The sequence below is a fragment of the Paralichthys olivaceus genome, chromosome 1 (genome assembly GCF_024713975.1).
Source record: "Paralichthys olivaceus isolate ysfri-2021 chromosome 1, ASM2471397v2, whole genome shotgun sequence".
In the NCBI taxonomy this organism is placed as follows: domain Eukaryota; kingdom Metazoa; phylum Chordata; class Actinopteri; order Pleuronectiformes; family Paralichthyidae; genus Paralichthys; species Paralichthys olivaceus.
The window spans coordinates 18,679,620-18,702,681 of NC_091093.1; the positions used below are offsets into that span (position 1 = coordinate 18,679,620).

The 23,062-nt window shown below is 40.0% G+C and overlaps 3 protein-coding genes across 5 annotated transcripts; 1 reads left to right on the forward strand and 2 right to left on the reverse strand.

Annotated features, from left to right (window-relative positions):
* Nucleotides 1-16: 16 nt before the first annotated feature.
* Nucleotides 17-4,514, forward strand: lyve1a (lymphatic vessel endothelial hyaluronic receptor 1a). Its single transcript, XM_020098650.2, has 6 exons — nucleotides 17-1,900; nucleotides 2,002-2,185; nucleotides 2,283-2,422; nucleotides 3,044-3,241; nucleotides 3,379-3,451; nucleotides 3,691-4,514. Exons 1-6 carry the CDS (start codon nucleotides 1,813-1,815, stop codon nucleotides 3,875-3,877), a joined length of 870 nt encoding a protein of 289 aa, XP_019954209.2. The 5' UTR covers nucleotides 17-1,812; the 3' UTR covers nucleotides 3,878-4,514.
* On the reverse strand, nucleotides 4,410-13,627 carry ampd3a (adenosine monophosphate deaminase 3a). 3 transcript variants are annotated; one of them, XM_020098646.2, is made up of 16 exons: nucleotides 13,493-13,627; nucleotides 13,174-13,223; nucleotides 9,388-9,610; nucleotides 9,118-9,298; nucleotides 8,867-9,032; nucleotides 8,528-8,747; nucleotides 8,261-8,390; nucleotides 7,968-8,162; nucleotides 7,067-7,198; nucleotides 6,821-6,984; nucleotides 6,601-6,727; nucleotides 6,176-6,339; nucleotides 5,760-5,880; nucleotides 5,066-5,239; nucleotides 4,822-4,932; nucleotides 4,410-4,730 (listed from the first exon to the last, which is right to left on the reverse strand). In XM_020098646.2, exons 2-16 carry the CDS (start codon nucleotides 13,202-13,204, stop codon nucleotides 4,554-4,556), a joined length of 2,316 nt encoding a protein of 771 aa, XP_019954205.2. In that variant the 5' UTR covers nucleotides 13,205-13,223; nucleotides 13,493-13,627; the 3' UTR covers nucleotides 4,410-4,553. The 3 variants fall into 3 exon arrangements, with proteins under 3 accessions (XP_019954205.2, XP_019954208.2, XP_019954207.2); XM_020098649.2 differs by lacking the exon at nucleotides 13,174-13,223 and having other exon boundaries at nucleotides 13,493-13,614; XM_020098648.2 differs by lacking the exons at nucleotides 13,174-13,223; nucleotides 13,493-13,627 and adding an exon at nucleotides 11,472-11,715.
* A 2,950-nt stretch (nucleotides 13,628-16,577) lies between these two features.
* adma (adrenomedullin a) lies at nucleotides 16,578-19,057 on the reverse strand. Its single transcript, XM_020098714.2, has 4 exons — nucleotides 18,921-19,057; nucleotides 18,225-18,327; nucleotides 17,986-18,111; nucleotides 16,578-17,842 (listed from the first exon to the last, which is right to left on the reverse strand). The coding sequence occupies exons 2-4, from the start codon at nucleotides 18,317-18,319 to the stop codon at nucleotides 17,539-17,541; spliced, it is 525 nt and encodes a 174-aa protein (XP_019954273.2). The 5' UTR covers nucleotides 18,320-18,327; nucleotides 18,921-19,057; the 3' UTR covers nucleotides 16,578-17,538.
* Nucleotides 19,058-23,062: the final 4,005 nt, after the last annotated feature.

Sequence of the window (23,062 nt, forward strand, 5' to 3'; positions counted from 1 at the left end):
TCACAGGGTTTTCACTTAGAGACCGTCAATAAATGTTTAAACGCTTCCATGTTCTGTTGCCCGTTGACTCCAATCCATCATAGACAAATATATATCATTAGCACTAAAGTCCAATAGTGTGTCCTGTTTATCTAGAGTAGTAATAACGTTCAGCAGATGATTGGAGCTAGTTGGCCACATGACATGGAAGCGATTGAAATAAATTGTTTTAAAAAAAATGAATATTCATTTAGAAGACAGGATATGCTAAAATCCCTTCAAATAAAAACAGGTGTGTGCCACTTGTTGAGGGTGGCAATAATATCTGCTATGATTTGAAGTCAATGGGTCACATGACATGGAAACTATAAACACCATGTAACAACTAATAAAATCTACCTAGCAGCATTTTTAAAACTCGCTCATGAACCTGTCTTGTCAGTTCAAACAAACAAAAACCAAACCAGTGTGAAGTTCCAACGGAAACTCCAGGGTTTCTTTTGCAGAGGATGTGGTATCAATGTCCTCGTATAACTTTTGACAAGAAAACTAATTAACACATTTTCCAAAAGGTCAAAGTATTGGTATGAATGATCTAATTCAACTTTTTGTTTTGTTTTCATTGTAATAACAGCTTTATTCCATTTAGATGCTTCAGTTTCAGTTTCATGGTCCTGGCACAACACTGCCATGGTTTTCTGGAACAAAGCAGAGCCAAAAACACATCAACGTGCGTATATTCACTTCCCCAAACCATCACTTCCTTCGAATTGCATCATATTCCCACTGGAGTATCTTAATCAACTGAGGAAACCATTGAGTTTGCTGTAATTTAACAATATAAGGTCCTGATGTGACCCTTTAGATGCACAAATCTCCCCCTTGAGAGAAGTTGTCTGTCCTTTCCCACTGCTCCAGATTGTCATTTACTGTGCCCGCACATCTCATTGACACCTCACATCTGACAAAAACACGGCTGCACATTCGTCAGCGCGCTTGGCGTCATTTCCTACCGTCAGGGCTGGTGAAGAGATGTTTTTGTGGAAGTGGGAATGTCGTCATGTGCCAAAAGCTCATCAGAGGACACCAGAGATCATAAGTGCGTTCATGACTGAGTGAGGCCCCGAGGGAGGAAGCCATTTGGACAGGGCGCCCACAGTCAGATGTCAGTAACAGTGCAAATCACTTGCTTTTTGAGTGCGGACTTTTATCACGTGTTGAAAATCCTTGTTTCTTTAAGTGTTTCACTAGATTTGTATTTGCTCTGCTCTGAGAATTACACTTACATCCAACAAATGGAATGGATTTCTATAACATTTAAACCAAAGCACTTGTTTAAGTCAAAAAACTTTATTGAATATCAAATTCGATTCATTTTACAGCAAGAAAAGATTCATTCCATTAATATATATAATAATAATCAAAGGTTAACATAATATAATGTGAAGTACATGGAAGAGAAAAAACTTTTCCCACTGCTCACATCGTTCTTTTTTTTTCTATCATTGCCAGAAGTGAAGGTCACACTAGTTCATCAAAGCACCAATATTGAAAGTTCCTCTGATAACCTTCCTTCCACATAAATTTCTCTCAGCTTCGTGTCCTGCTGACATATTAGATGTGTCTCTTTTTCTCCAGGGGCCTGCTCTTAGGACATATGATGGCTCATAATCTGACTTGTGTGCGGCACTTCCCTCTTCCTTTTCCTTTACTTTCTGGCAATGAGCGTCCAGAGACTCCAGTGAACAGAATCAACTCTATTTAACCCTGTCATTTGGCTCAGAGACACATTAACTGTGCAGCACTTGTCATCCGTCTCCACTCGCAGCAGTCATGAATATGATCTGGCTTTTCATCACGTCTGTGTTGTCCATTACTTCAGTCATCTCTGGTCAAAAAACTGACACCAGCAACATCAGAGGTGAGTCATTTCCAACTGATTTAATATTTAACACTTTACTTTTGTATCATATTACAGTTAAACCTGAATGTAAAAATGTTTTATTTGGTGTTTTGCTACAGTGTTTCCAGCAATGAATCAAACCATTGCTGGAGTTTTCCAGGTCAGCTCCTTAAATCACCTCAACCAGCCTCACTATGCCTTCAATGCCTCTGAAGCTCGGAGACTCTGTCTGTCCCTTGGAGTAGACATCGCCTCAAAAGCACAAGTGAACAAGGCGCTCACCAGAGGATTAGAAACATGCAGGTAAGACCAGAGAAGAAATGCACAGGATCAGCTCAGTCGTCTCAGATGATGATAAGCCTATTGTCATGTGTTTTTTATTTTATTTTATTTTCTCTAGGTTTGGATGGATTGATGAACATTTTGCAGTCATTCCCCGCATCAAGCCACTTTCCACCTGTGGACAAAGCCGGACAGGTTTGGTGATATGGCGAGCCTCTGTGACAAAACATTTTGATGTCTTCTGCTTCAATGAATCAGGTATTAACTTGTTTATCTGCAATTTTTGCTTTAAACCTTAAATTACAACAGGTCAATGAAGATTCAATGTGTAGTATTTTCACAGGCCTGGCTTTTTGTTCTTGAGACCAATAAAGCTGATATATGTCAGGTTTTCATTCAGATTGTGGTGAAGGGAAAGTCCTGACATAGGCGTTGTAAGCAATTTATTGCATTTACATCTGGACTCAATTAAGATTCTCTGGATTTTTTAAGTATTTTACGTAATTTGAGATAAAAAACACTATTTTGCCCAAAAATCTGTGAAAAGATAATGACAGTAAACTACGATCGAATTTTGAGGGAACATGAAGAGTTTGTTTAAACCTCCACAGTCATGATGTGTTTTTTTAACAGGAATTTCAAATGAAAATATAAATTAAGTACCATTACAACCATTCAGAAATACAGTTTGAATATTTCCTACACTGTGTCAATACAGCCGTATGAGGATATCAAAATCAGTGCATAGCTGCAAGTGGAAGGCAGATGTTTCCCCTCAGTGTTGAAACAAACAAAACAATGAATTCTGCAAACCTACATTCATTAAATGACACGTCCTTCATAGAAAATAATCAAATCTGTCATGGTCTTCATGCACAGATGCAGAAACACAGTTGCAGGATGCAACAACTACCAGCCCTCTGAGCAGCAGCGATGACTCAACACACTCCACCCAGACGACACGGTCTACGTCTTCCTCCTCCTCCCCTCACTCCTCTTCCTCCTCAGCTCCTCAAACCAGAGACACTGAGGCAGAACCAGCCCGATATGGCAGCAGTGCACAGCGCTCTGCAGGAGGTACGAGTCTTCACAACAGAATTAATACTGTGGAGGAGCTGTTTTTTTGTTTCTTACAGTAAAGTAAATACAAGTAAAAACCTTTTTTGATGTTGTTTTTAGATTTTTATGTTCTGTTCATGTTTTTATTGTTCCAGGAAAGGTTTTACTCATCACCTCAATCTGCGGCCTTCTTCTTACTGCAATAATCATCATTGTCTATTTGAAGTCGTAAGTGGTTTTCCATATAAAAATACTTTGTAAGACTTTAACTTAGGTCTTTTAATATTTAAATAATATTTTGGACACAATATCTGGAGATATATATATATATATACCTAAATTTGATCAAGCTATGCAGGATATCTGCACTGAATGCTGAATGATACTGATCCTTATATCATATCTGTTTTCCTTTGGTTATGACTATATATATCACTACATGGTATGTTTTTCCTCTCTTTGAACAGGAGACGGTTTTGGTCTCAGAGCTCTGACATGAAGCAGAAGCAGGAGTACATCGAGACAGAGGACTGCACGTGTGTGAAGAGTGTGGAGCAAACGGAGGAAGACGCTCAGGACGAGGAGAAGATACAAGTGGAAGACGAGGACAAAGAGACAGATTTGTCTGATAGTGATGTAACAGAAGGACCGTAACGTGCATTTTATTTTTGCCCATGTTGCACAGGATGTGTTTATTGTTTGCAATCGTCTGATATCATGAACTGGAGCTGTTTAGCCACTCGATGGCGATGTTTTTCATCCAATCATTTTAAAGAATGATGACTTTATTGTTATTACAACGTGTTTGCTGCTGTAGACGGTCAGGATACATGTAAAGAAAGAAACTTTTGTAAGCACGAGGTATTCTTCATCCGTCATCTATTTAAGGCAGAGACGAAGGAAGTGTGCCAGACATCATCCATCTCTCTTATCAGACCTGTCTAAACTAACAGTGTGGAAAGCTCCTTACAAGTGTTCTTATGTCCAGTGTGCAGTGTAATTATACCTGAAAATGTTTCTAACAGTTTCTGTCACATACCCCTTTCATGAAATGGAGTGTAAAGTGCAACTGTATATACTTAGTGGGTTTTGTGTAATGAAAAGTATGTGAAACTATAGTACACACTCGCTCTCTCCAACCAAAGTGCTATTAGTCACCCAAGGCCAACATGGGACCAGCTAAACATTGTACTTTAACTGACAGGATATGTTTTTATTATTATTATTATTTAACCATCACAGTCACTAAATGGCACTTTTTAAAAATAAAGCTTAATGGTGATAAGTTCAAGCTCAGCATGCGTAGACTCTGTCTAATGTGATGTCTGTTTTAGTCACTTTTGGAATTTATGAGTTCAGACTTCACTGCGTCCACTATGAAGCTAAGCTCATTACACAGTGTCTCGTGTCTGTAGGCCATGCGGATCTGTGCCACATTGGTCCGACGGATATCGTTCCCTTCGGGTCCGTCTTTCAGGTAGTTCACCCCCAAGAAGTGCTTCTTCTCCTGTGAATAAACGAGATGACATTGCTGAGAGACCAATGGGTCGTATGTTGTCGAAATGTGATGGAGATGTGGAGTGGAAGAGTCTCTGTACCTGGTGAGACAGTCCACTCTGCAGAACACTGTTCCTGGCTATTTCACAAACATCACAGGTGCTGAGCTTCCACAGCTGAGCTGCGATGGCGTACTCCTCCATCAGTGGCTCCTTGAGTCAGGGAACACAAACCACACATAAGAATTATCCACAAAGCTTTAGCATGATATCACGTAATGATTGTGAAATACTGAACGGCAGTCTGTCTTAACACTGTGTTTCTTGTATGTTTGTGTGTGTGTACCTTAGTGTAGTGGAACTGCATGGGATCGTCTGTGGACAGGGACACACACAGGCCTTTGTGCAGGAACTCTCTCAGAGGGTTTTTGGAGTATTCCAGGAACAGACTGTTGTTGCTGAGTGGAGACATTGCAATTGGCACCTGGGCCAGGTAGTACAGGTACTGCAACACAGGACTCTGGAGAAACATACATGGACATATAATTGTATGTCTATACACATTGTAAAATACGGTAAAATATTGTCCAGTTTGGATTATAGATTAGTATCAGTTTATCACTGTCACAAGTGTTTTTTTCTTAAGGCAAACCTCAGCTGTTTTTGGAATATAATGTCCATCTCATTAACCATGATTACAGACACTTTGGATAAACAAGATAAAATTACTCTCAAACCAACAAAGATTTCAAAACAGACAGAAACAACAGCATTTGATTTCAGTGTTGATTATGTAGCTTTTCTCTCTTTGGTGTTCTCACATTTTGTAACTACTATTTTGGTCAATGGCAAAAATATAACTGGCAAAGAGGATGGTTAAAAAATCAAGTAAAATTACTAACATTATAAAAGACAGAATAAATAAGTAAAATGGAAAGATAATCAAGAATATAATAATAATACAAAGAATACGAATAGCTGGATGAGCCAATATAACAGCAGTAGGTTTAAAAATAACGCTCTTGACACATGTCGAGCACCTTCTTCAAGTTGAGTCCGTGTGAGATGTTGTCAGAAGTGAGAAAGGCAGAGACCAGATGAGTGATGGATCCAGCTTCTCCACAGTGTGGGCGGAACTGGAAGGTGCTCAGTCCACGTTCCCTGACACACAAACACATAATACACAGTCAACACACGAGAAATCACAAGATTGTGTTGTTCTGTTCATCCTTGTGTTTATAGATATCTGCTTTATATTGAGATGCTCCAGTTACTCTCTATACTTGTAATCCTCTTGCTGTCCAATGATTGATCACTTCCTCTCTGAGAGCTCTGTGAGTAAAGTGTCCCCTCACTGGTGCTGGACTCCCCAGCTCAGCTCCTACAGACTGTGAAGTCATCTGTCCTGTACTGAGGTGTGTGTAGCAAGAGGAGGATGAGGTGGATGAGCTCTTACTTCCTGAGGTTGTTGAGGACCATGATGTTTGCATACATGTGGAACAGGTAGTAGCTGTAGGGGGGGTTGTCATCTGCAGTCCACTGCTCAGGCTTTGGGCTCCTGAAGGAGAACATGTGATCGCTGTGTTTGGACTCGTCGTCGACGCTGTCAAAGCCTGACACCTGCACACACACACACACACACACACACACACACAATGATGCAGTTGAAGTTTGGTGAATGTCAAGGAAAAAATAAAACCATGTAATTTCTTACAGTCAAATACAGTCAAAAAGTGTAAGACATATTTTCTTTTACTGCACCTATCCCGCAGGAACCCATTAGGGGGCGATCAAGACGCTTTGGCTTCACACTAGGGGAGCCGTCATGTTGTTCATCTTTATATACAATCAAGGATTCAACCCTAAATGAGGACATCTTACGTATTTGAGGAAAACGTGCAGTTCTCTGTGATCCTGTGGATTAACAGTGGCCTCAAACAGAGGAAGGAAAATGTTCTCCAGCATCTTGGCAAAATGAGGTACCAGCTTCTTTGACTTGAAAATGTCACTGAAAAAAACAATTTCACAAATATGAAATTTCAAAATGTCATATTTTCATTAGTTATTTTAAATGAGACTTTTGATTATCAGCGACACTCACTATATTCTGGGTACTTGAATGATCCACCTCATGTTTGGAGAGTAAACTTTGTGATGGATGAACCACTTGGACAGATTGTCCCACTCCTCTGGAGAGCGTCCGTAGATGGACACACGAGGCTCTGCATGCTGATACTTACTCTCCTCAAGGTCATGGGCCACTTCCTATTAAAAGAGAGAAGAAGAGTGTACTCAACTGTCCCTTGATCCACTCTGACTTAAACTGTAGGATAACATGACTTGATACCTTTATGATGCGAGCAAAATACTCTCCAGTAATGTGGTTGTCTGTTTTCAGGAAGATTTCTCGTAGTTCACTCGCTCCAACTGGGTTATACTTGGAATTGAACTTATCAAACCGGTGGAAGGTTTGTCTCCCCTGGGAACAGAATGCATAAATTACAAATCATAATTCAAAGCCTAATTATAAACCCTGGATGGTCAGGTATGGAAAAGTACTTCTTCTGGTATTTAAAGAAAAGGCATAGTGGAGGAATCAACCTCAACAGCATGGTTCTAGAGGTAAAAGTCCCATTCATTTTCTGGATAGAGATTTATCAACGATCCAAGGTAGACTTCACTCAGGCTACGAGATTGTGAGACAACATTCACTCCTGTGATTGGTGGAGCTTGCCGTTACCATGGAAATGTTAACGACAATCGTGAAAATCACATCAGCTAGAATCGGATCAGTGTAAAATTTAATTTACCACAGAGCAACCAGTTTATAGAGGTTTAGAGAAAAGTGTCTAAAGGGGTTGAAATCACTGCAAGGTTAAATGTGTATGTGTAGTTCCTTCACTCTTAAAATAATTATGTACAATCCTTTGCCTTCTTTCCGTTTTCCAATATTTTTTTGCTCTGATTCAAATAGTTTTGATTCGTCTTGCAGCAGGTCGATCTGAATAGGAAATTTACTTTCAGAACCAGAGGTTTTCTAAAAGTGGCCACTCATTGCTGCGCACTAATAAAAATTGGAGAGATTCTTTATATAAGAAATTCCTATAAATCATCATGGTCACAATCTGACAAAAATAGTTTCCTCATTTCACCACAATCAATAATCAACACAGCAAAGTTTTTTATCAAAACATAATTTACACGTTTATGCATCAATACAAAAAACGATTCTTTGCTTCTTTTCTTACCGCATGTACATCCAGAGAGTCCACAGTCAGGTCATATGGGTCTTTATTGATGCTGTGGAAAACCTCCTGCAGAGTCATCTTCTGTCCGGCCTTCTCCATCACCACACAGTCCGCATCAGTCTTATATGTTTTCTGAATGAAAGTCAGCAGGTGTTTCTGAGACATACAGGCAGCTGCATGAATGTGTGTGTCCACCTGAGAAAAACATCATATGTTAAGAATTTTCACAGAGGTAATCTTTAGGAAACTATATTGGATTTCAAACTTTTCATAATATCTGTGGTTGGACTCACCTTCCTGACATTGTAAAAATCTCTGTGAGGGACACTTTTCAGTTCCTTTAGCTCGGCCATCTCGTTGAGCATCTCGTGGAGGTAGAACTTCGAACTCAAGAAATTTAGTCGTCTGTGACAGTAAGTCTTCCTGTAAAAGTAAAGTGGAGCGTGGTTTACATTATATGCAACTCCAACCTGTGTGATTAAGTGTAACATAGGCAGAAACAACCAGTTTTGCAAAAAGGGCTGTTTTATTCCACCAGCATAACTGTAGCGTCAACTTACGTGGGTCCATCTGCAATCATGGCCAACACATGGCTGAGGTCGATGGCGAACGTTTCTAAGTCTGGATAAGGAAGGTCATGGGGCTGGTTTTGTCTCAGGGCCTCAGCGTTGTCATACACATTCACTATTCCATCCTTCATCTTCAGTTCATAGTTGAGGTTCTCTGGGATGTTGTCCATGCTGTAGGGATCTTCTCCCCCTAATGGACACGGGCACATATCTGGGAGACATAACAATGTTATGTTACCATCATATAAACCACAATATGAAATCAGTAATTGTTGCTTCAAACCATAGACTATATATATATATATAATCTATACTTCAAAAGCTTCAAACCTGGCAGAACCTCATCCTCCTCGCTCCATCTGATGTTTTCAGCACTGCGGAGGAACTGGGTTGTTGTTCTGCAGAACCGATGATAGGCCAGCTTTGAGTATTTCTCACGAATAAGCAGGGCCTTTAACAGACTTTTGGCAGCCTGTTCATAGTCCTCCACTGTGATCTGAAAGGGAAAAAGACACTTCAAGTTGCAATTCCATTAATTTCTCTAACGATCAGAGGTTAATGGTGCTGTTTACAGTACTTACTCCAGCACAGTAATCACCACTAATAGTGACCCTCTGGTAATCAGGGCAGTTTTCTGGCACTGATGAACAGGTGGAGCTCGGGGACAGGAATGGTGTAACAGCCGCTGGCCTCGTCCAATCTGTATTCAATGGCATCTGTAGGCACAATGATTGGGAGCGAATCATCTTCAAGCTTTTCTTCCTGCAAAAAAGATAATTTAAGTCATTATCTGCTCGATGTCAAGTAGATGATTGTCTGTGATTTGGTGACACACCAGGAGTAAGACCAACCTCTTGTTAGTCTCCTCTGACTGTTGCTCTGCCAGCTCCTTGAGCAGCTCGTGCTCCATGGCTTGCTGAAGGCCGATGGGGCAGTCCTCAGGCACGGTGAACATCGATAAGGCATCTTTGTTGTCTTCTTCCTTTAACGCAGATGCATAAACCTTCTCCACCAGCAGCTGAGTCTCTTCTTCTGCCTCGCTCAGAGTTACCCTTGGGAATTGGCGAGGCATGTCTGCAGGAAAGCAGACGGTAAAGTGAAATGACATGTGCTCACAGAGGACACAGAAAACCTGCCTCCCCCATCAGGACTCCACTTGCTCTGTCTGGTTTCTGCTGTTTTGTAAACACACAGTTGTACCTGTGTGAGGGTTTGGATGCAGGAAACTCAAGAGTAAACTGCTGCACAGTGTCACCACCTGCAGAGCTCTGTGTGAACTGCTCATATGGACTCAAGTGAAATTAAAGCACTGCAGTTGTTGCAGATGTTCTGCTACAGGGTACGTTCTGAAAACATTAAATTATTATAAAATTATTATAATTATTATTCGCCAATTTACATCCACTGCAAATTCATGTATTATATTTTATCCTTATTTTATTATCTAGTTTCATTATTGTCAGTACTTATGTTTTCCTGTTTGCTGTTTTTTCAATCTTGGGTCTATTTTCTTTTTAAAAAGTCACTTCTGTTCTGAAAGATGCCACAACAATATGGTTATTATTAGCAAATGACTGTAATGTGATACTGTTATGGAAACGTTAGCTGGTCCAGTGGAATATTTAAATGGATTACCACCATACTTACGCTAATACCCTTTTAAATTTTGCAATGACATTTTGAATGCAGGAATGTTAATCTTCCTGAGCTATTATCACTGCTCCTCATAATACAGTACAATTTCAGTACTGCAGCCTGTTGACAGCATGTCATTTTGGAAACACTGCATCAGTTTACAGTTATTCACCAGACGCAGACCTTTATACTGCAGCAGGGCTGCCATACAGAGAACTGTTTATTTCTGCTATGAGATAACCTGGCTGAACTGACAGTGTCTTGTTGACATCCTGAGTGATACAGGATGCAGTGTTGGTCAGTGGAGTGCAGGTGCAACAACAGAGAAAGGCCTGCATGGTCCGTGGTGTCATGTCAGCCAATGTTCCACTCTACTTCCAGGAAGCTTATCATTCCGAACACACAACACTGGCCTGACAACAGCTGTGTGCATCAGCGCTGCTATGGAGCTTAATGGCACAACACACTGTGAAAAGGGATAGGCTCATAGATTGGTATTGATCTGGAGACGATGGCCTTTTGAATAATTAGCTGTCCGCTCATCATACATAGGCTACAAACACTGTCTTATTCCTATAGGTGCAAAGAAAACACACAGTCAGTGTGACAGCGCCATCCCATGGCAAGGTTAGGAACTCCATTTTTTGTTTTTGATTGTTGTTTGTGTTTTTGTTTGATTGTTTTGCTTTACCACAAAACAATAGAACAAAACAATTTCATTGCATTAATTCAGCAAAAAACACAAAACCTTTATAATCACATTCATCTCAAATCTGTTACACAATGAAATGAAGTGGACGACCATGTTGTGACCTAACTGATACGATTGGGTCTTGGAAATTAGCAGTACTTCAATTTTAACAATTGAGTAACTGTAGTAGTTTTACATCTTGATAGTAAAATGTATTTTAAACCCACACAATAACTAGCCTGTTAGCTAACACAGTACACTGTCATATAACATTAGCATCATGCTGAAATGATCATTTTACTGTCCCTTTCTATCTAGATATCTTGTTCTATAGTATCCATGTCCTTCTTTTCTTTTTTCTTTTCTTTTGTCATAACTGACAGTGAACTGAACATGGCTGTTGGTCACTAGAAATACACTTGTAGACATCAGCTAGGACTCTGGGAAGTTGTTTCAAACATCTTTCTGACATTTAATGGACAAAAAAAAAAAGTTAAACTTAACTGCTGATTTCCTTTTTTGTCGAAAGCTTAACTTGAGTTCCTAACTATTGTGCCTTTATCTTCCATAACATTTTCCCACTGTGTCTCTCATGAGGTCTAAGCTTACCTTCACTCGCAGTCATATCTGGGGATGTTGTCCTCTCAGGTCGGACTCAGTGAAGCACTCTACAGATGATACCTCGACTAGGGTCACACTCAGTCAATCTATGAATCTACGGTGGTGCACAACCACACGTTTTGTTTTCCTGACTGCCCATCTCCGTCTCTATTTAAGGAGTCAGTGGCATCATGTTGACAGAGCTTCTAAAACTGGCTGTCAACAAAGAGAGGGTCTCACTCAGAGGAGAAGGAGCCTGCTGCCCTATCACATCATAAACACTCGTGCACTCTGTTGTTCACTATGGCATGTACTTAATGCACAGTGTGCACACTTAGACAGGACTAAGCATTACTTCTCTGGCAAGGAGGCAACACAACCACATCTTTGGCGAAGTTATTCTCCTCAGTCAGTAAGACACAACCTGCTGGGATTTTAATCAGTGTTTCCCCATTTATCACTGTTCTCTCGTGTATTAGCATCATATCACATTTGGTCTTTGTTTAGTGTATATAACATTTGCATAATTTGTTAATACTATCTGAGTGTCAGTTATTCCTAATCAAGTGCCCAGACTGACGATTTGTTAGTTTTTGTAGTCGGGTTCCTTGAAGTATATAATATTGCAGAGTGTGATAAGACACATGCACCAGAATGAATTTTCTAGAAAAAGCTATATTCATGGTTTTACCTCTTGTAACACATGTGGTTGTAAACACACGTTGACGTTTCTTCCTGTAGACTACTGCAGTTCACATCACATGTAATTATTAATTGTTTTATAATGCTTCTGATCTCTAATGTTTTTAAAGAGATAATATTTTAGAAACTAGCATGGCACTCAGTAACAGCAATCAAGCTGCGACAAGTTTCACACACACTCATAAATATCATGTCCCCTATGTGTTGCTCATTTGTTAAAACAGAATCCATGAATATTCCCCAGGGAAACTTCTGAAAAACTCTCTATCTCACAATGATTTAAAAAAGGGGGACAACAGAAATCTGCAATCCACGCCCTGATCTTGATCTGCACCAAAAGATTTGTAAATATCTTTTTCTGGCCCATACCACATTATTTCATTAAGTTTTGTCAAAATCCATTCAGTTGTCTTTGTGTCATCATAACAATATAATGCTTCCTGATCTCACCCAACCCCTGCAGGATGATCAATCAATCCTCAATTATAAAAATGCCTTTGAGTCCGAATTAGCACCTTAATGACACAGAAGATGAAAGATTTTATCCATCATTGCAGGAGCCTCTCTCTCATTGATTGAGTGTCTGGTTTAGGAAGCATCAGATCTGAGGACTGGAAACTGTGTTAAAGTGCAGCTCTGCAGAAAGAATTATTAGACACTAATGTGGGGAGTAGCTTAATGGTGCTCACTCTGCACTGTGCTAATGTGGGTGTGTGTCTGTGAGTCTGCACAAATGGAAGCACTGGGTTGACTGTATATCATCATCCACAGTGTCATCACTCATTATTTCCCATTTGTTTTTTAAGTTACTGGACTCATAGACCCACACTGTGCTGTCTTTATCTTTTTCTTGTTTTGGCTTTTCTCAGACACCTCACTGTCAGTGCCCCTTCTTTGGCTCTTTGACAAAGTCATTTCTAAGAGGGAGGTCAACAGCACAAGGGGAAGCCATTTACCACATTACAGAGTGATAGTGAGGGACAGAGAGAGGGCGAGTAGAGAAGCTCACTCTTCAAAGGAAACGAATCTCCTCTTCTCATTTTTCTCTGTGGATCAGGTCTGGAAAAGAACGACACACAGAGGAAGTGCACTCACCCATCGATGCAAAGCAGCCTCCATTACAGCTAATCTTTATCAAATACATTTCGAGTAAGATGTTATTGCACTAATGGATGGGTTTGGATACAGATGCATACAGACCAGATAGCATTTGAAGTTTCACATACAGAATAACTATAAATCAAGACTTTTTAAAATGAAATTTGAAAACATGCAATATAAGTGATCATCAATGGTCTTCAGCTAATAAGACAAATAATTCCACTCACCTTGTCAGGCCCTGCTGTCTCTGAAGTGTTTAAAAACTGTGCACAATCTGCCTCAGAGAAACATCGAAGTCATGCTGTGCATTTGTTGTGGCCAGAGTATATGATATCTCATCCTCCACCCTGCAGTGCTCACTCCATCCTTAACTCCTTCATTGCTGCAGCTTATCATAAGAACATCAGCTGAACAAACTCAGAGCTCTGCCATCCTGGTGCTTTAACAAAAAAACTAATGGAAATGCTGGATTTTGTGTTCAGGTTAATGTGGAATATCAATGTTTTCCCGTTTTTTCTCGATTCTTTCTTGGAGACTAATAATATTGTTGATGTTTTTATTCATAACCGCCAAGGGGGTTGTGTTTTCACCCCTGTCTGTTGGTTTGTGAGCACTATTATGCAAAAACTACAGGACAGATTATTATGAAAGTTGGTGGAAGGATGCAGCATGGCTGAAATAAAATTTTAGTGGGGATCGAGATCAGTGGGGAGAGCCAGGAAGTTTTTTTCACTTTCTTTAAGTTCTTGGGATAGGGCATTTTTTTACCTTTTCACTGATTTCCCAGGGGCTTAAACACCCTGCTCTCTCTTAATTTACGACAGAGAGCAATACATTTACCTTGACTCACTGCATCACGGAGTAAATGTCCGTGTTGTGTGTAAGTTGCAATGAGAAAAATACTCAAACCTCCACATCAGTCTCTGGGCAGACTCTCATGCACTGATACCCTCCCAGTGCAGAATGATCCACCTTGCAGCACAGTATGTGTGAACTCTTCACTCTGCCTCAGGACCCAGATTTACTGATGTAGTAATAAGCAGCAGGGGGCACACAGGCCCTGATTTAGCCTGACAGTGTTCAAGATTATAAAGCTAATCCTCTCAGCTCAGGTTATCAGGATACTTTTAGAGCTGGCTTTCGAGGACTGACTCCTTGGCCTGGGCCTGTATCATTTTGATTGACAGCAGTGTTGTCGGGCTGATCATTCATCTGCCTCTCTCCTCCTCTCCTCTCTTCCCTCCTCTTTTCTCCTCTCCTCACTTCTCCTCTCCTCTGTAGACACAGTATCAATGACCAGTGCCACATAGTGTAAAAAGTTGATCTTAGTAATATCTGGGTTAGTTATTTTCCTGTGGCTTCAGACAGTTTCTGGAGTCGACCAGCTGGAGAGTCGGGTCCTTAAATAATATTATCTGAACCGAAAGTGGAAAGAATAAGACTCGGTGTTAGCATGAAGCAAGTCCTGCAAACTGGGTATTATTGTTTACCAGTTGACCTACATGGATCTGTTTCTTGATGTCATCATCACGTCACTCACTGATTGGCTTACTGAAGGAGTGACATGTTCAAACAGTTGGAGTAGAGTACACTCAGTGGGCCAGATCTAGATCAGTCTATTCTTAGATAGCTCTTACTGTGATACAAAACACTGTTAATCTTCTTTTTTTTTACTGTGACTGTTTTGTATAGAAACTCATTCAAAATGTAGAAATAGAAGTAAGTGAATCTGCCACCAGATGGCATATTTGCTTTGTTTTAGTTTCTTGACAGTGTTTGTGAATGGCCTCATTCAGTCATTTGTTGGGCAGGTGTTGTGTTGTTGACATAGGTACAGTACATTGTGCTAATTTAATTTAGCTGTAAGCTTCTTCAGGATTAGATAAATACAAATGCAAATAAAGGACACCCCAAAATAGATATTATATTTAAGTGATATTGGAAGCATAGATTCATTGATGCAAAAGTAAATAGGGCTAACATCCTGCTTTTATATGTATGTTGCACTTAATTTATTTTACTTTATTGGGATGATAATCCTACTGTCAGCTGACAGTTTTGTATGATACTCATATAATATGATATGATATATGTATATATAATTTAAGGAATAGTCATAAATCACTTATACTCGCTTATTACTGTTCCCACTTGATTTGAATTCATCTGTCAGGTCTAATTGACCAAATCATACCGAGGAATACCAAAAATCCCCAATTTTGGTTTTACTCATCTGCTTTCACTATGATTGAGAGCATTTAGTTTAATTACGTTAATTAAGTTTTCTGCAATTGGCTTTTTCGGTGAAGTAAAACAAAAGCACAACCTGTCTCCAGCCAATGTTTCTTATGGCTAATAATAAAGACTTTAATGAGTTGTGAAGGGCTGTAGGCCCTTTAAAATAATATCAGCTTTTTCAGTCAAAGGCTACTCTTTCATTTTCCCTATAATTTATTTATTTGTAGTTTCTTAGTTGCTTCCAAGAAAAGTCATGTAATTGGCAATGGAACTCTTCCTCTAAGTATCTGTTCAGTTTCACTTCATACGATTCGAATTCCTGACTTGATCTATTGTAATAAAACTGTACATGTGAATTTTTATAGCAGAGAATGTGCAGAGCTGGAGGATGAGGTGCCACATTTTCAACATCTGGACGATCTGCAGTGGGTCCTCATGGTCCATCTCTCGGTGTAGTGATCACGCCACATTTATCCCTGCTACAACCTTTCCTAACCGACAAGTGCACATGTTGACCCTTTGCATTCTAATCTGTGATGTATACATATATGTGTGTCCTAGCTCTGTGAAACAAGGGGTGATAATGTGTCAAGGGAAAGACATCTGCAGCCTCTCAGTGCTGTTCAGTCTCGGGGGTCTGCGTGAATGTGAAGGTCAGAGCTTCGTTTGGAACAGTTCTAGCGATGCACTCGCAGGAATGTTGGACCGGAACCCCCTGCATCGGCCTTCTCATGTCCCAATCATCTAGCATTGAACACAGATGGAGCTAAAGCCTCAGCCTCCTCTGATGGCTTTAGGGCTGCTCTGTGGTGCGGGGTGAGCCAACAAATATGAGCTTAACCAAGCAGGAATGTTGCCTGGCACCCTGTCTGCCCTTTTTTTTTTTGTTGTTGATGGGACGAGGGGGCGTCATAACTAGGGGAATGTAGCAAGAGGAGGGGAGGCTCTAATGAGACCCTATAATCACTTAACAGAGACCAGGTGCTCTGTGTCTGTGCAGCACCACTCTCCAGACAATAGAATGTCACTTTCAGTTTACAAGAGCCACGAGCAAAGGTCCGGACAAGGTCTAGATTTTGTATGCAAAAAGTTTATTGAATGACAACGGTATTGCTTTGACACAAATAAAATAGAACACATTTACAAATATATATAAAAAAGATTTCCTATTACCACAGTTTGCAAAAGGATAATGACAAATAGCTACAATGCCCATATATATTTCTTCCTGTACAAAAATAGTTCTATCTGCATAAGTACTTTAATGTAACCTCTATATAATATTTTAAATAAAGGAATTCATATATACATATACCTGCAATAAAAACAAATATAGATTGCACGTGTTTTTGTACAAACAATAACAATTTCAAGTATATTTCAATCCATCATGGATTGGCACATATATCTCACAGAATCTAAGGCATTTTCCATTATACAGTGTCCAAAACTTGATATAAACCGATAGCTTCAGAGCTCTGTAGCCTATCATCCGGTTTGGCATATTATGATGAAGATGTCTTTTCCTGATGATTCATTTGACCCTAAGTCCAAATGGAAAAGTGCAGACAAGAACTGACAGTTTGGAACATGTTGGTTTAATCCTTAGAGGATAGCACTTATACAAGTCCTGGCCTTGAGGAATAAGTGTGTAAAGTCCCAGAATGTTAGAAGAGAGTTCCCTCTTTAAGCCAGAGGATGTGTGTGCACTTTGCCAGGTATCAGCACTCTTCCTTTCCCTCTGCCAAGCAGAGAGCAGCACCTGTAGTTTTCTCCACGCTGTGCCATCCAGTGTCTGTGAGCTTGCTGCAGCTGTTTGCACGCTCTACATCGCTGAGCTGCGAGGCTCAGCCCTGAGAGGAACTCACTGCAGCCAGTCTTTGCTCGGACTCAGTCCTCATGCCTGGAAAAAATGTGCTGGAGAATACTTGGCAAGAGTCTGAGGCATTTCAAGAATTTTAGAACAGAGCAGAGAGGACACTGACTCTCTGCTACTGCCTTGCTTGTGTTCCCAACTCGTCTTGCAAAGTCCCGCTCATGTTCGTTTGAGGAGAGCCATAAGCTTGTGAACCTGCGAGTCAGTTATTCTCCACTGGGGCCTCAGCTTGTCCTGCTCTTGTCTCTGTGAGAGTATTTGCGCTGGGAGAGATCGACGCCTGCGGCCGTATCCCTGCGGGCTGATCTTGTCAACAGGGGCACTCCCGATCTTCAACTTGTTATTGAGCTGATGCAGGCGGTGGGCCAGGTCGTGCACTGTGCAGGTGCCCAGTGAACAACCTTGTCTTCTTGACTGGCTGGATGAGTTTTTCGACCTCTTGGTTCGGACACTGATGTCAGTGCTGGAGGACAGAGGAAGAGACAAGAGGACGTTAATCTCTGCTGCTCATTCCTGAGATGTGCATTCTCTACTCAAATATTGCAGAAGGAGTAAACATTTAAATGAGAAAAGATGTTTTTCAGGACGGCATGGTTTGTGTCTCACCTGGAATGTGGCAGCAAGGTATCCCTGATATCTTCTGGTCTGACTAAGTGCTCAGCCTCTGCTGTCTTCTCCACTGATACACTGTCAAGATCCCGTCTCAGTCTGCTCTCCAGCCATATGCTTAGCCTGGAAGAGGAGGGGAAAAAGGTCCATCAGTCTCAGGTAGATAATCCAGTACACAGGTATCACATCTAGTATCACATGAAAACATATTTCATTATTTGAATTGAATGACTCACCTTTTTTTCAACTGTGAATTCACTTCAAGTTCCACACAGTGTGCTACTGTCGCCAGAAGGCAGCAATAGAGGAAGGACTGGAAGATCACTTTCATTTTGGCTTCTATGGAGACAAGAGAAAAACATTTTTTGGTTAATTATCTTTGCAATGAATTAATATTTAACTGCATGAATTTCCTCCTGTCCCCCTGTGCATGTACAACTCGCTCATACAGTTGTCCCTCAAGTGCCACACTGAGATACTTGCTTACACAAGAGTCCAAAAGCCAAGTTATTTGCACTTATCATTCATTTATTTAAAAAGTTAAGCTAAGGTCAGCTTTTGCTCGGTTAAGTAAACCTACAACTATCCTTTGGGCCTCTGGCCAACAGCACGAAGGACACTGTCTACCAATGAGGGGTTCAAAATAGGCTCTGCTCACAAGTTAAACAGAACCTGAAATGCAAGTCAACTCAGTCACTGCATTAAACAGAACAATAATACTTGATAAACTGGCTCTGTTGGATGCTTTACACTTTGAGGACAATTCCTTTACAGTCCCACAAATTAGGACCTGAACTGCTTATATAAGCAGACAGATAACCTGTCCTTGTCCCTACACTTGTGCCCTGACCTCATAAAAGCAAAGATAAAGCCATCAGCTTTGTGCAGAGCAAATCACAAATAAAATCTCCTTGAAAAGAAAGTGCCCGTACCTGTAGCTCCTCTGTTAGTTCAGTTGAATGGTGAAGCTCTTCTTGTAGAATCAGCTGTAAAAAGTACTCCACAGGTTTCTTGAAATTGCCTCTGGTTCTGTTCTGTAAGGCAGCTGTGTCACTCTGCTAATAGTCTCTACACACCAGGCTGGGAGCCTTTATACAGGAGGTGGGAGGGGCTCACTGACACACACTCTCTCATCCTTTCCCCCCCGCCCTACCCACCATTACCACTGCTGCTGCTGCTCATGTGGGGCAACAACGCAACTCAGTGAAAACCCTCAGAATGAAAATCTGAAAATTTGAAAAGTAATTAATAAGTTTTAGGAAAACTGCAATGAAGTCATTTGCCCAGTTTTAAAACATTAACTTTTTAACAGCTTATTATAGATGATGCAAGAACAGCCTAGAATTATCATAAAATGTTCTTCAGAATGTGTTTAATGTTTTTTTTTATGTGTAACATATCAATGGCCATCAGTTACGTAAATCAAAAACCTTGTACATTCCCTGTACCAGAGAGTACAGTGTGTTCATGTATGGCTGCTTTCTATAGGTGCTATTAGAAATCTAAATGATCACAGGAGAAAAGGCTCGAACATTCATCTTGTTATGTTTGTACATTAAGGTCAGTTATATATTGTTCTTTTTGTTAACTATCCCCACACTTCAACTGGCTAAGTGTATGAAGTAAAATTTAAGGAATGTTTTCTAAAGTCTGCTTTTCAGGGGCACTCCCTGACACAGTGAACTTCCATGTCAGCTTCAAAAGTACAACACATGATGAATCTGAGATGTGGAAAGAAACAAGCATTGAATAACTGATTAAATATAGTAAGTATGCACGGCTGTAAACACAATATACTGACTGTATTTGTTAGTACAAGGCAAATATTTGACTCGAAGCTCAGCTTACTTTATTTTTATATTTGGATAAATGAGAAGTGGAATTTTACAATGATGAGATAATTAACTGGAGCAATAATGTGCATTAAAAAGTGAAGGATATTGGCTGCTGGTTTGTTGCTGTAAAGGATTATAGGTAATATGTCTTCACTTTGGAATTCTTACACAAGAATCTGTCAGGTGATAATGAGAGAGCTATCGAGTCTGCCCCATAGCAGACACCATCCCCTCACATATTTGACTTCATGAGATGGTCACTATAATGAGTCACTCCAAACCAGAAAGAGCAGGTTTTTCCTGTCTTACTGTGAAGATATTGTATCGCAGAGTATTGAAAACTGTTTATTCTGCAGGGCTCAAAACAACAGCTCAGTGGAGTTCATGAGGCAGATGTCGGTAACAAGCCCCGGGGGGCAGACACACAAAGAAAAAGCCATCAAATAACCCACATTGGACGGGGTAGCAATTTTTATTTATTGCAGCTTTTATCCTACTGTCAAGTGTAGACAAAAGTTTTGTATTGTTACAATAAGATGAATTACACTTCAGAAAGACACACTCAGTGTATGAAATGTTGTAAAAATCAGAGAAAAACCACTTTGTTTTATCAGTGTAGAAATCCCAGAGTCAAAATTTCCATGCAGTATGGTGTAAATTAGTAGTATTTTCTATTTTGCTGTAATGCTTTCACTTTTTGATTCAGTTTCAGTGAAGGGGAAATACGATGCCTGAGACTTTTTCAACAACACTTTCAGTTCACTTCACATTCCATTCTAAAATGCCAGCATCTTCTGATACTTATAATTTTCATTTTTTTGTTGTTTTTTTTTTCCTTAAACAAAACCTCCCTCAGTTTATTTATATCTCTTCCGTCCTCATTCCACACACAGTGTCATATTAAAAAAAACTATGAATGTCAAACACATGTGCTGTAAACCAGTGAATGTTTTGTAAGCACTTTATAATGATAATTGCCTCCAGCAGACAAGTAATGTCCTTTCCAGCATTTACAACAAGAGATTGTGAAATCACGACAACAAAATTCTGCTAATGCTTTTCGACTCCTTATATAGCAATAATTTGCTTGTCCTCCATGAAATTACGATCACCAGATGACTGACTGGCAGTATGGTACAACCTTTTAATTCAACTTTTGAGTGGGTATGAATGACTGGAAAGCTGAACAACTATTGTCGCGTGTGCCAGGAAAAGGAGGGTGTGAACATCAACAGCATTGATTGGACAGATGATTCATATCTGTAATAGACTGTGATGAACCTTAAGAGGTTTGTCTCCTGGAAATGTGTATTCTTCGATGTCCCACCAATTTATTTCACAATCGCACAGTGATTGTGACTTGGTTTAACTACTGGACCATCTCAGGGAAAACTAGAAGTAAGATAGAGAAAGAAAACAGAACTAAAACAACAGCAAATACATGAGACATTAAAAAGAAGAGTAAACAGTGAAAGAAACTGCAGCAGAGATCGCCTGTTGTTTTCCTGCTAATGTTGACAGTGGGGCTAATTTGTGTGCACACTAGCTTAAGTACTGGTGCACATGTGCCATTCCCTGTGGCGGCTTTTCCTCTGCTCATAAATATTCAATGTTGTGCACAAACCGCATGAGTTTGCCCTGAGCCTCACACTCAATGTCAATGCCCCAAAACATTCAGCTTAATAGAGCAGCTTTAAAACAATGTAAATGCCTCTGACAGCACCAAGAATGCTTTGCTCTTGCTTTGCTCGCCACAAAACAAAAAGCATTAATTGAAATTGGATTAAATATCTGACCCACTGAGTAATCCGCCCCATCAGTTTAAATCAGCCAGCTTTTTCATATTAGGCGGTGAGGGGAATGTCAGCAGTTGAAGTAATGTATAACTAACATACTAACTGCACATATGACCAGTGGTTTCCTTCCAATTAAAGCTGTTAAGCCCACAGATGAATGAATATTAGCTCTATTGAAGTCTCCCCTAGAACAAAATCTTCCTGATAAATCTGCACCCACAGAACTTTTTATTAAGAACACTCGCCTATTAATGCAATTATCTAATCAGGTATTCAATGTGGCAGCAGTAGAACTTATTAAATCATGGTGATGCACATCAGGAGCTTCAGTTTATGTTCACATCAAACATCCGAATGTGGAAAACGTGATCCCAGTGACTTTGACCGTGGTGTGAGTGTTGGTGCCAGATGAGCTGGTTTGAGTACTTCTAAAACTGTTACTCTCTTGGGATTTAAAGGAAAAAGATCAGCAAAAATGTTCGTGCTGTGGATGATTTGTAGCTTACAGAAAAGTTACAGTTAAACTCTCTTTATTAACGCGGTGGGCAAAAATACACTTCAACAACATGTTGAACCTTGAGGTGGATGACAACAGGTGAAGAGCAGATCAGGTTCCTGAAGCCTGTCAGCCAAGAACAGAAGTCTGAGGCTCTAGAGTTAAAGAATGGAAAACGTAGCCTGGTCTAATGAATATAGATTTGTACAGAGGATGCTGATGTTAGAGTTAGAAGTCGGCATCAACAGCATGACTCTATGAACCTGAAGTCTTGTACAGGTTGCTTCTGGTGTGAAGAATGCTTTCTTGGCACACTTTGTGCCTCATTATATTATTATCAATAAATCATGATTTGAATGTGTATCCCTTTTCCAATTCAGTGTCCTTTGATGGCTACTTCCAGCATGATAATGAACCATGTCACAAGTCACAAACCGGGTAATGACCATGACAGTGAATTCAATGAACTTAAGTGGCCTCCTCAGTCATCAGATATACATTCAACACACTTGAGATGCAGCAGAACAGGAACTTGAATGTGCAGTTGAAAAGAATCTGTAAAAATCATTTCATTTAACCATGTCAATGTGGAGTGGAACCGCAAAAGAACATTTCCAACAACTTGTGGAATCAATGCCACAAAAACCGAGGCCCCTCTGGGAGCAAAGGGATGAACTAAGCTAGAATTAGGATGGCGTTCTTAATAAAGTGCTTGTATATTGTCATAACATAAGCAGAGGGTAGCAAGTTTAAGAGTAGGATAATATTATTTATCTTTACCACAGTGATAGTTTAACCACATGATTTATTTATTAAACCCAATCCAGTGAATGCTATTCAGCAGCTGTTGACTTTCACTTTGAGAGCAGCTTACAGAAGTCCTAAGGAATCATTAGGTCAAATCCAAAACTGTTATAATTTCCCTTTCTTAATTGCAACAACAAGGT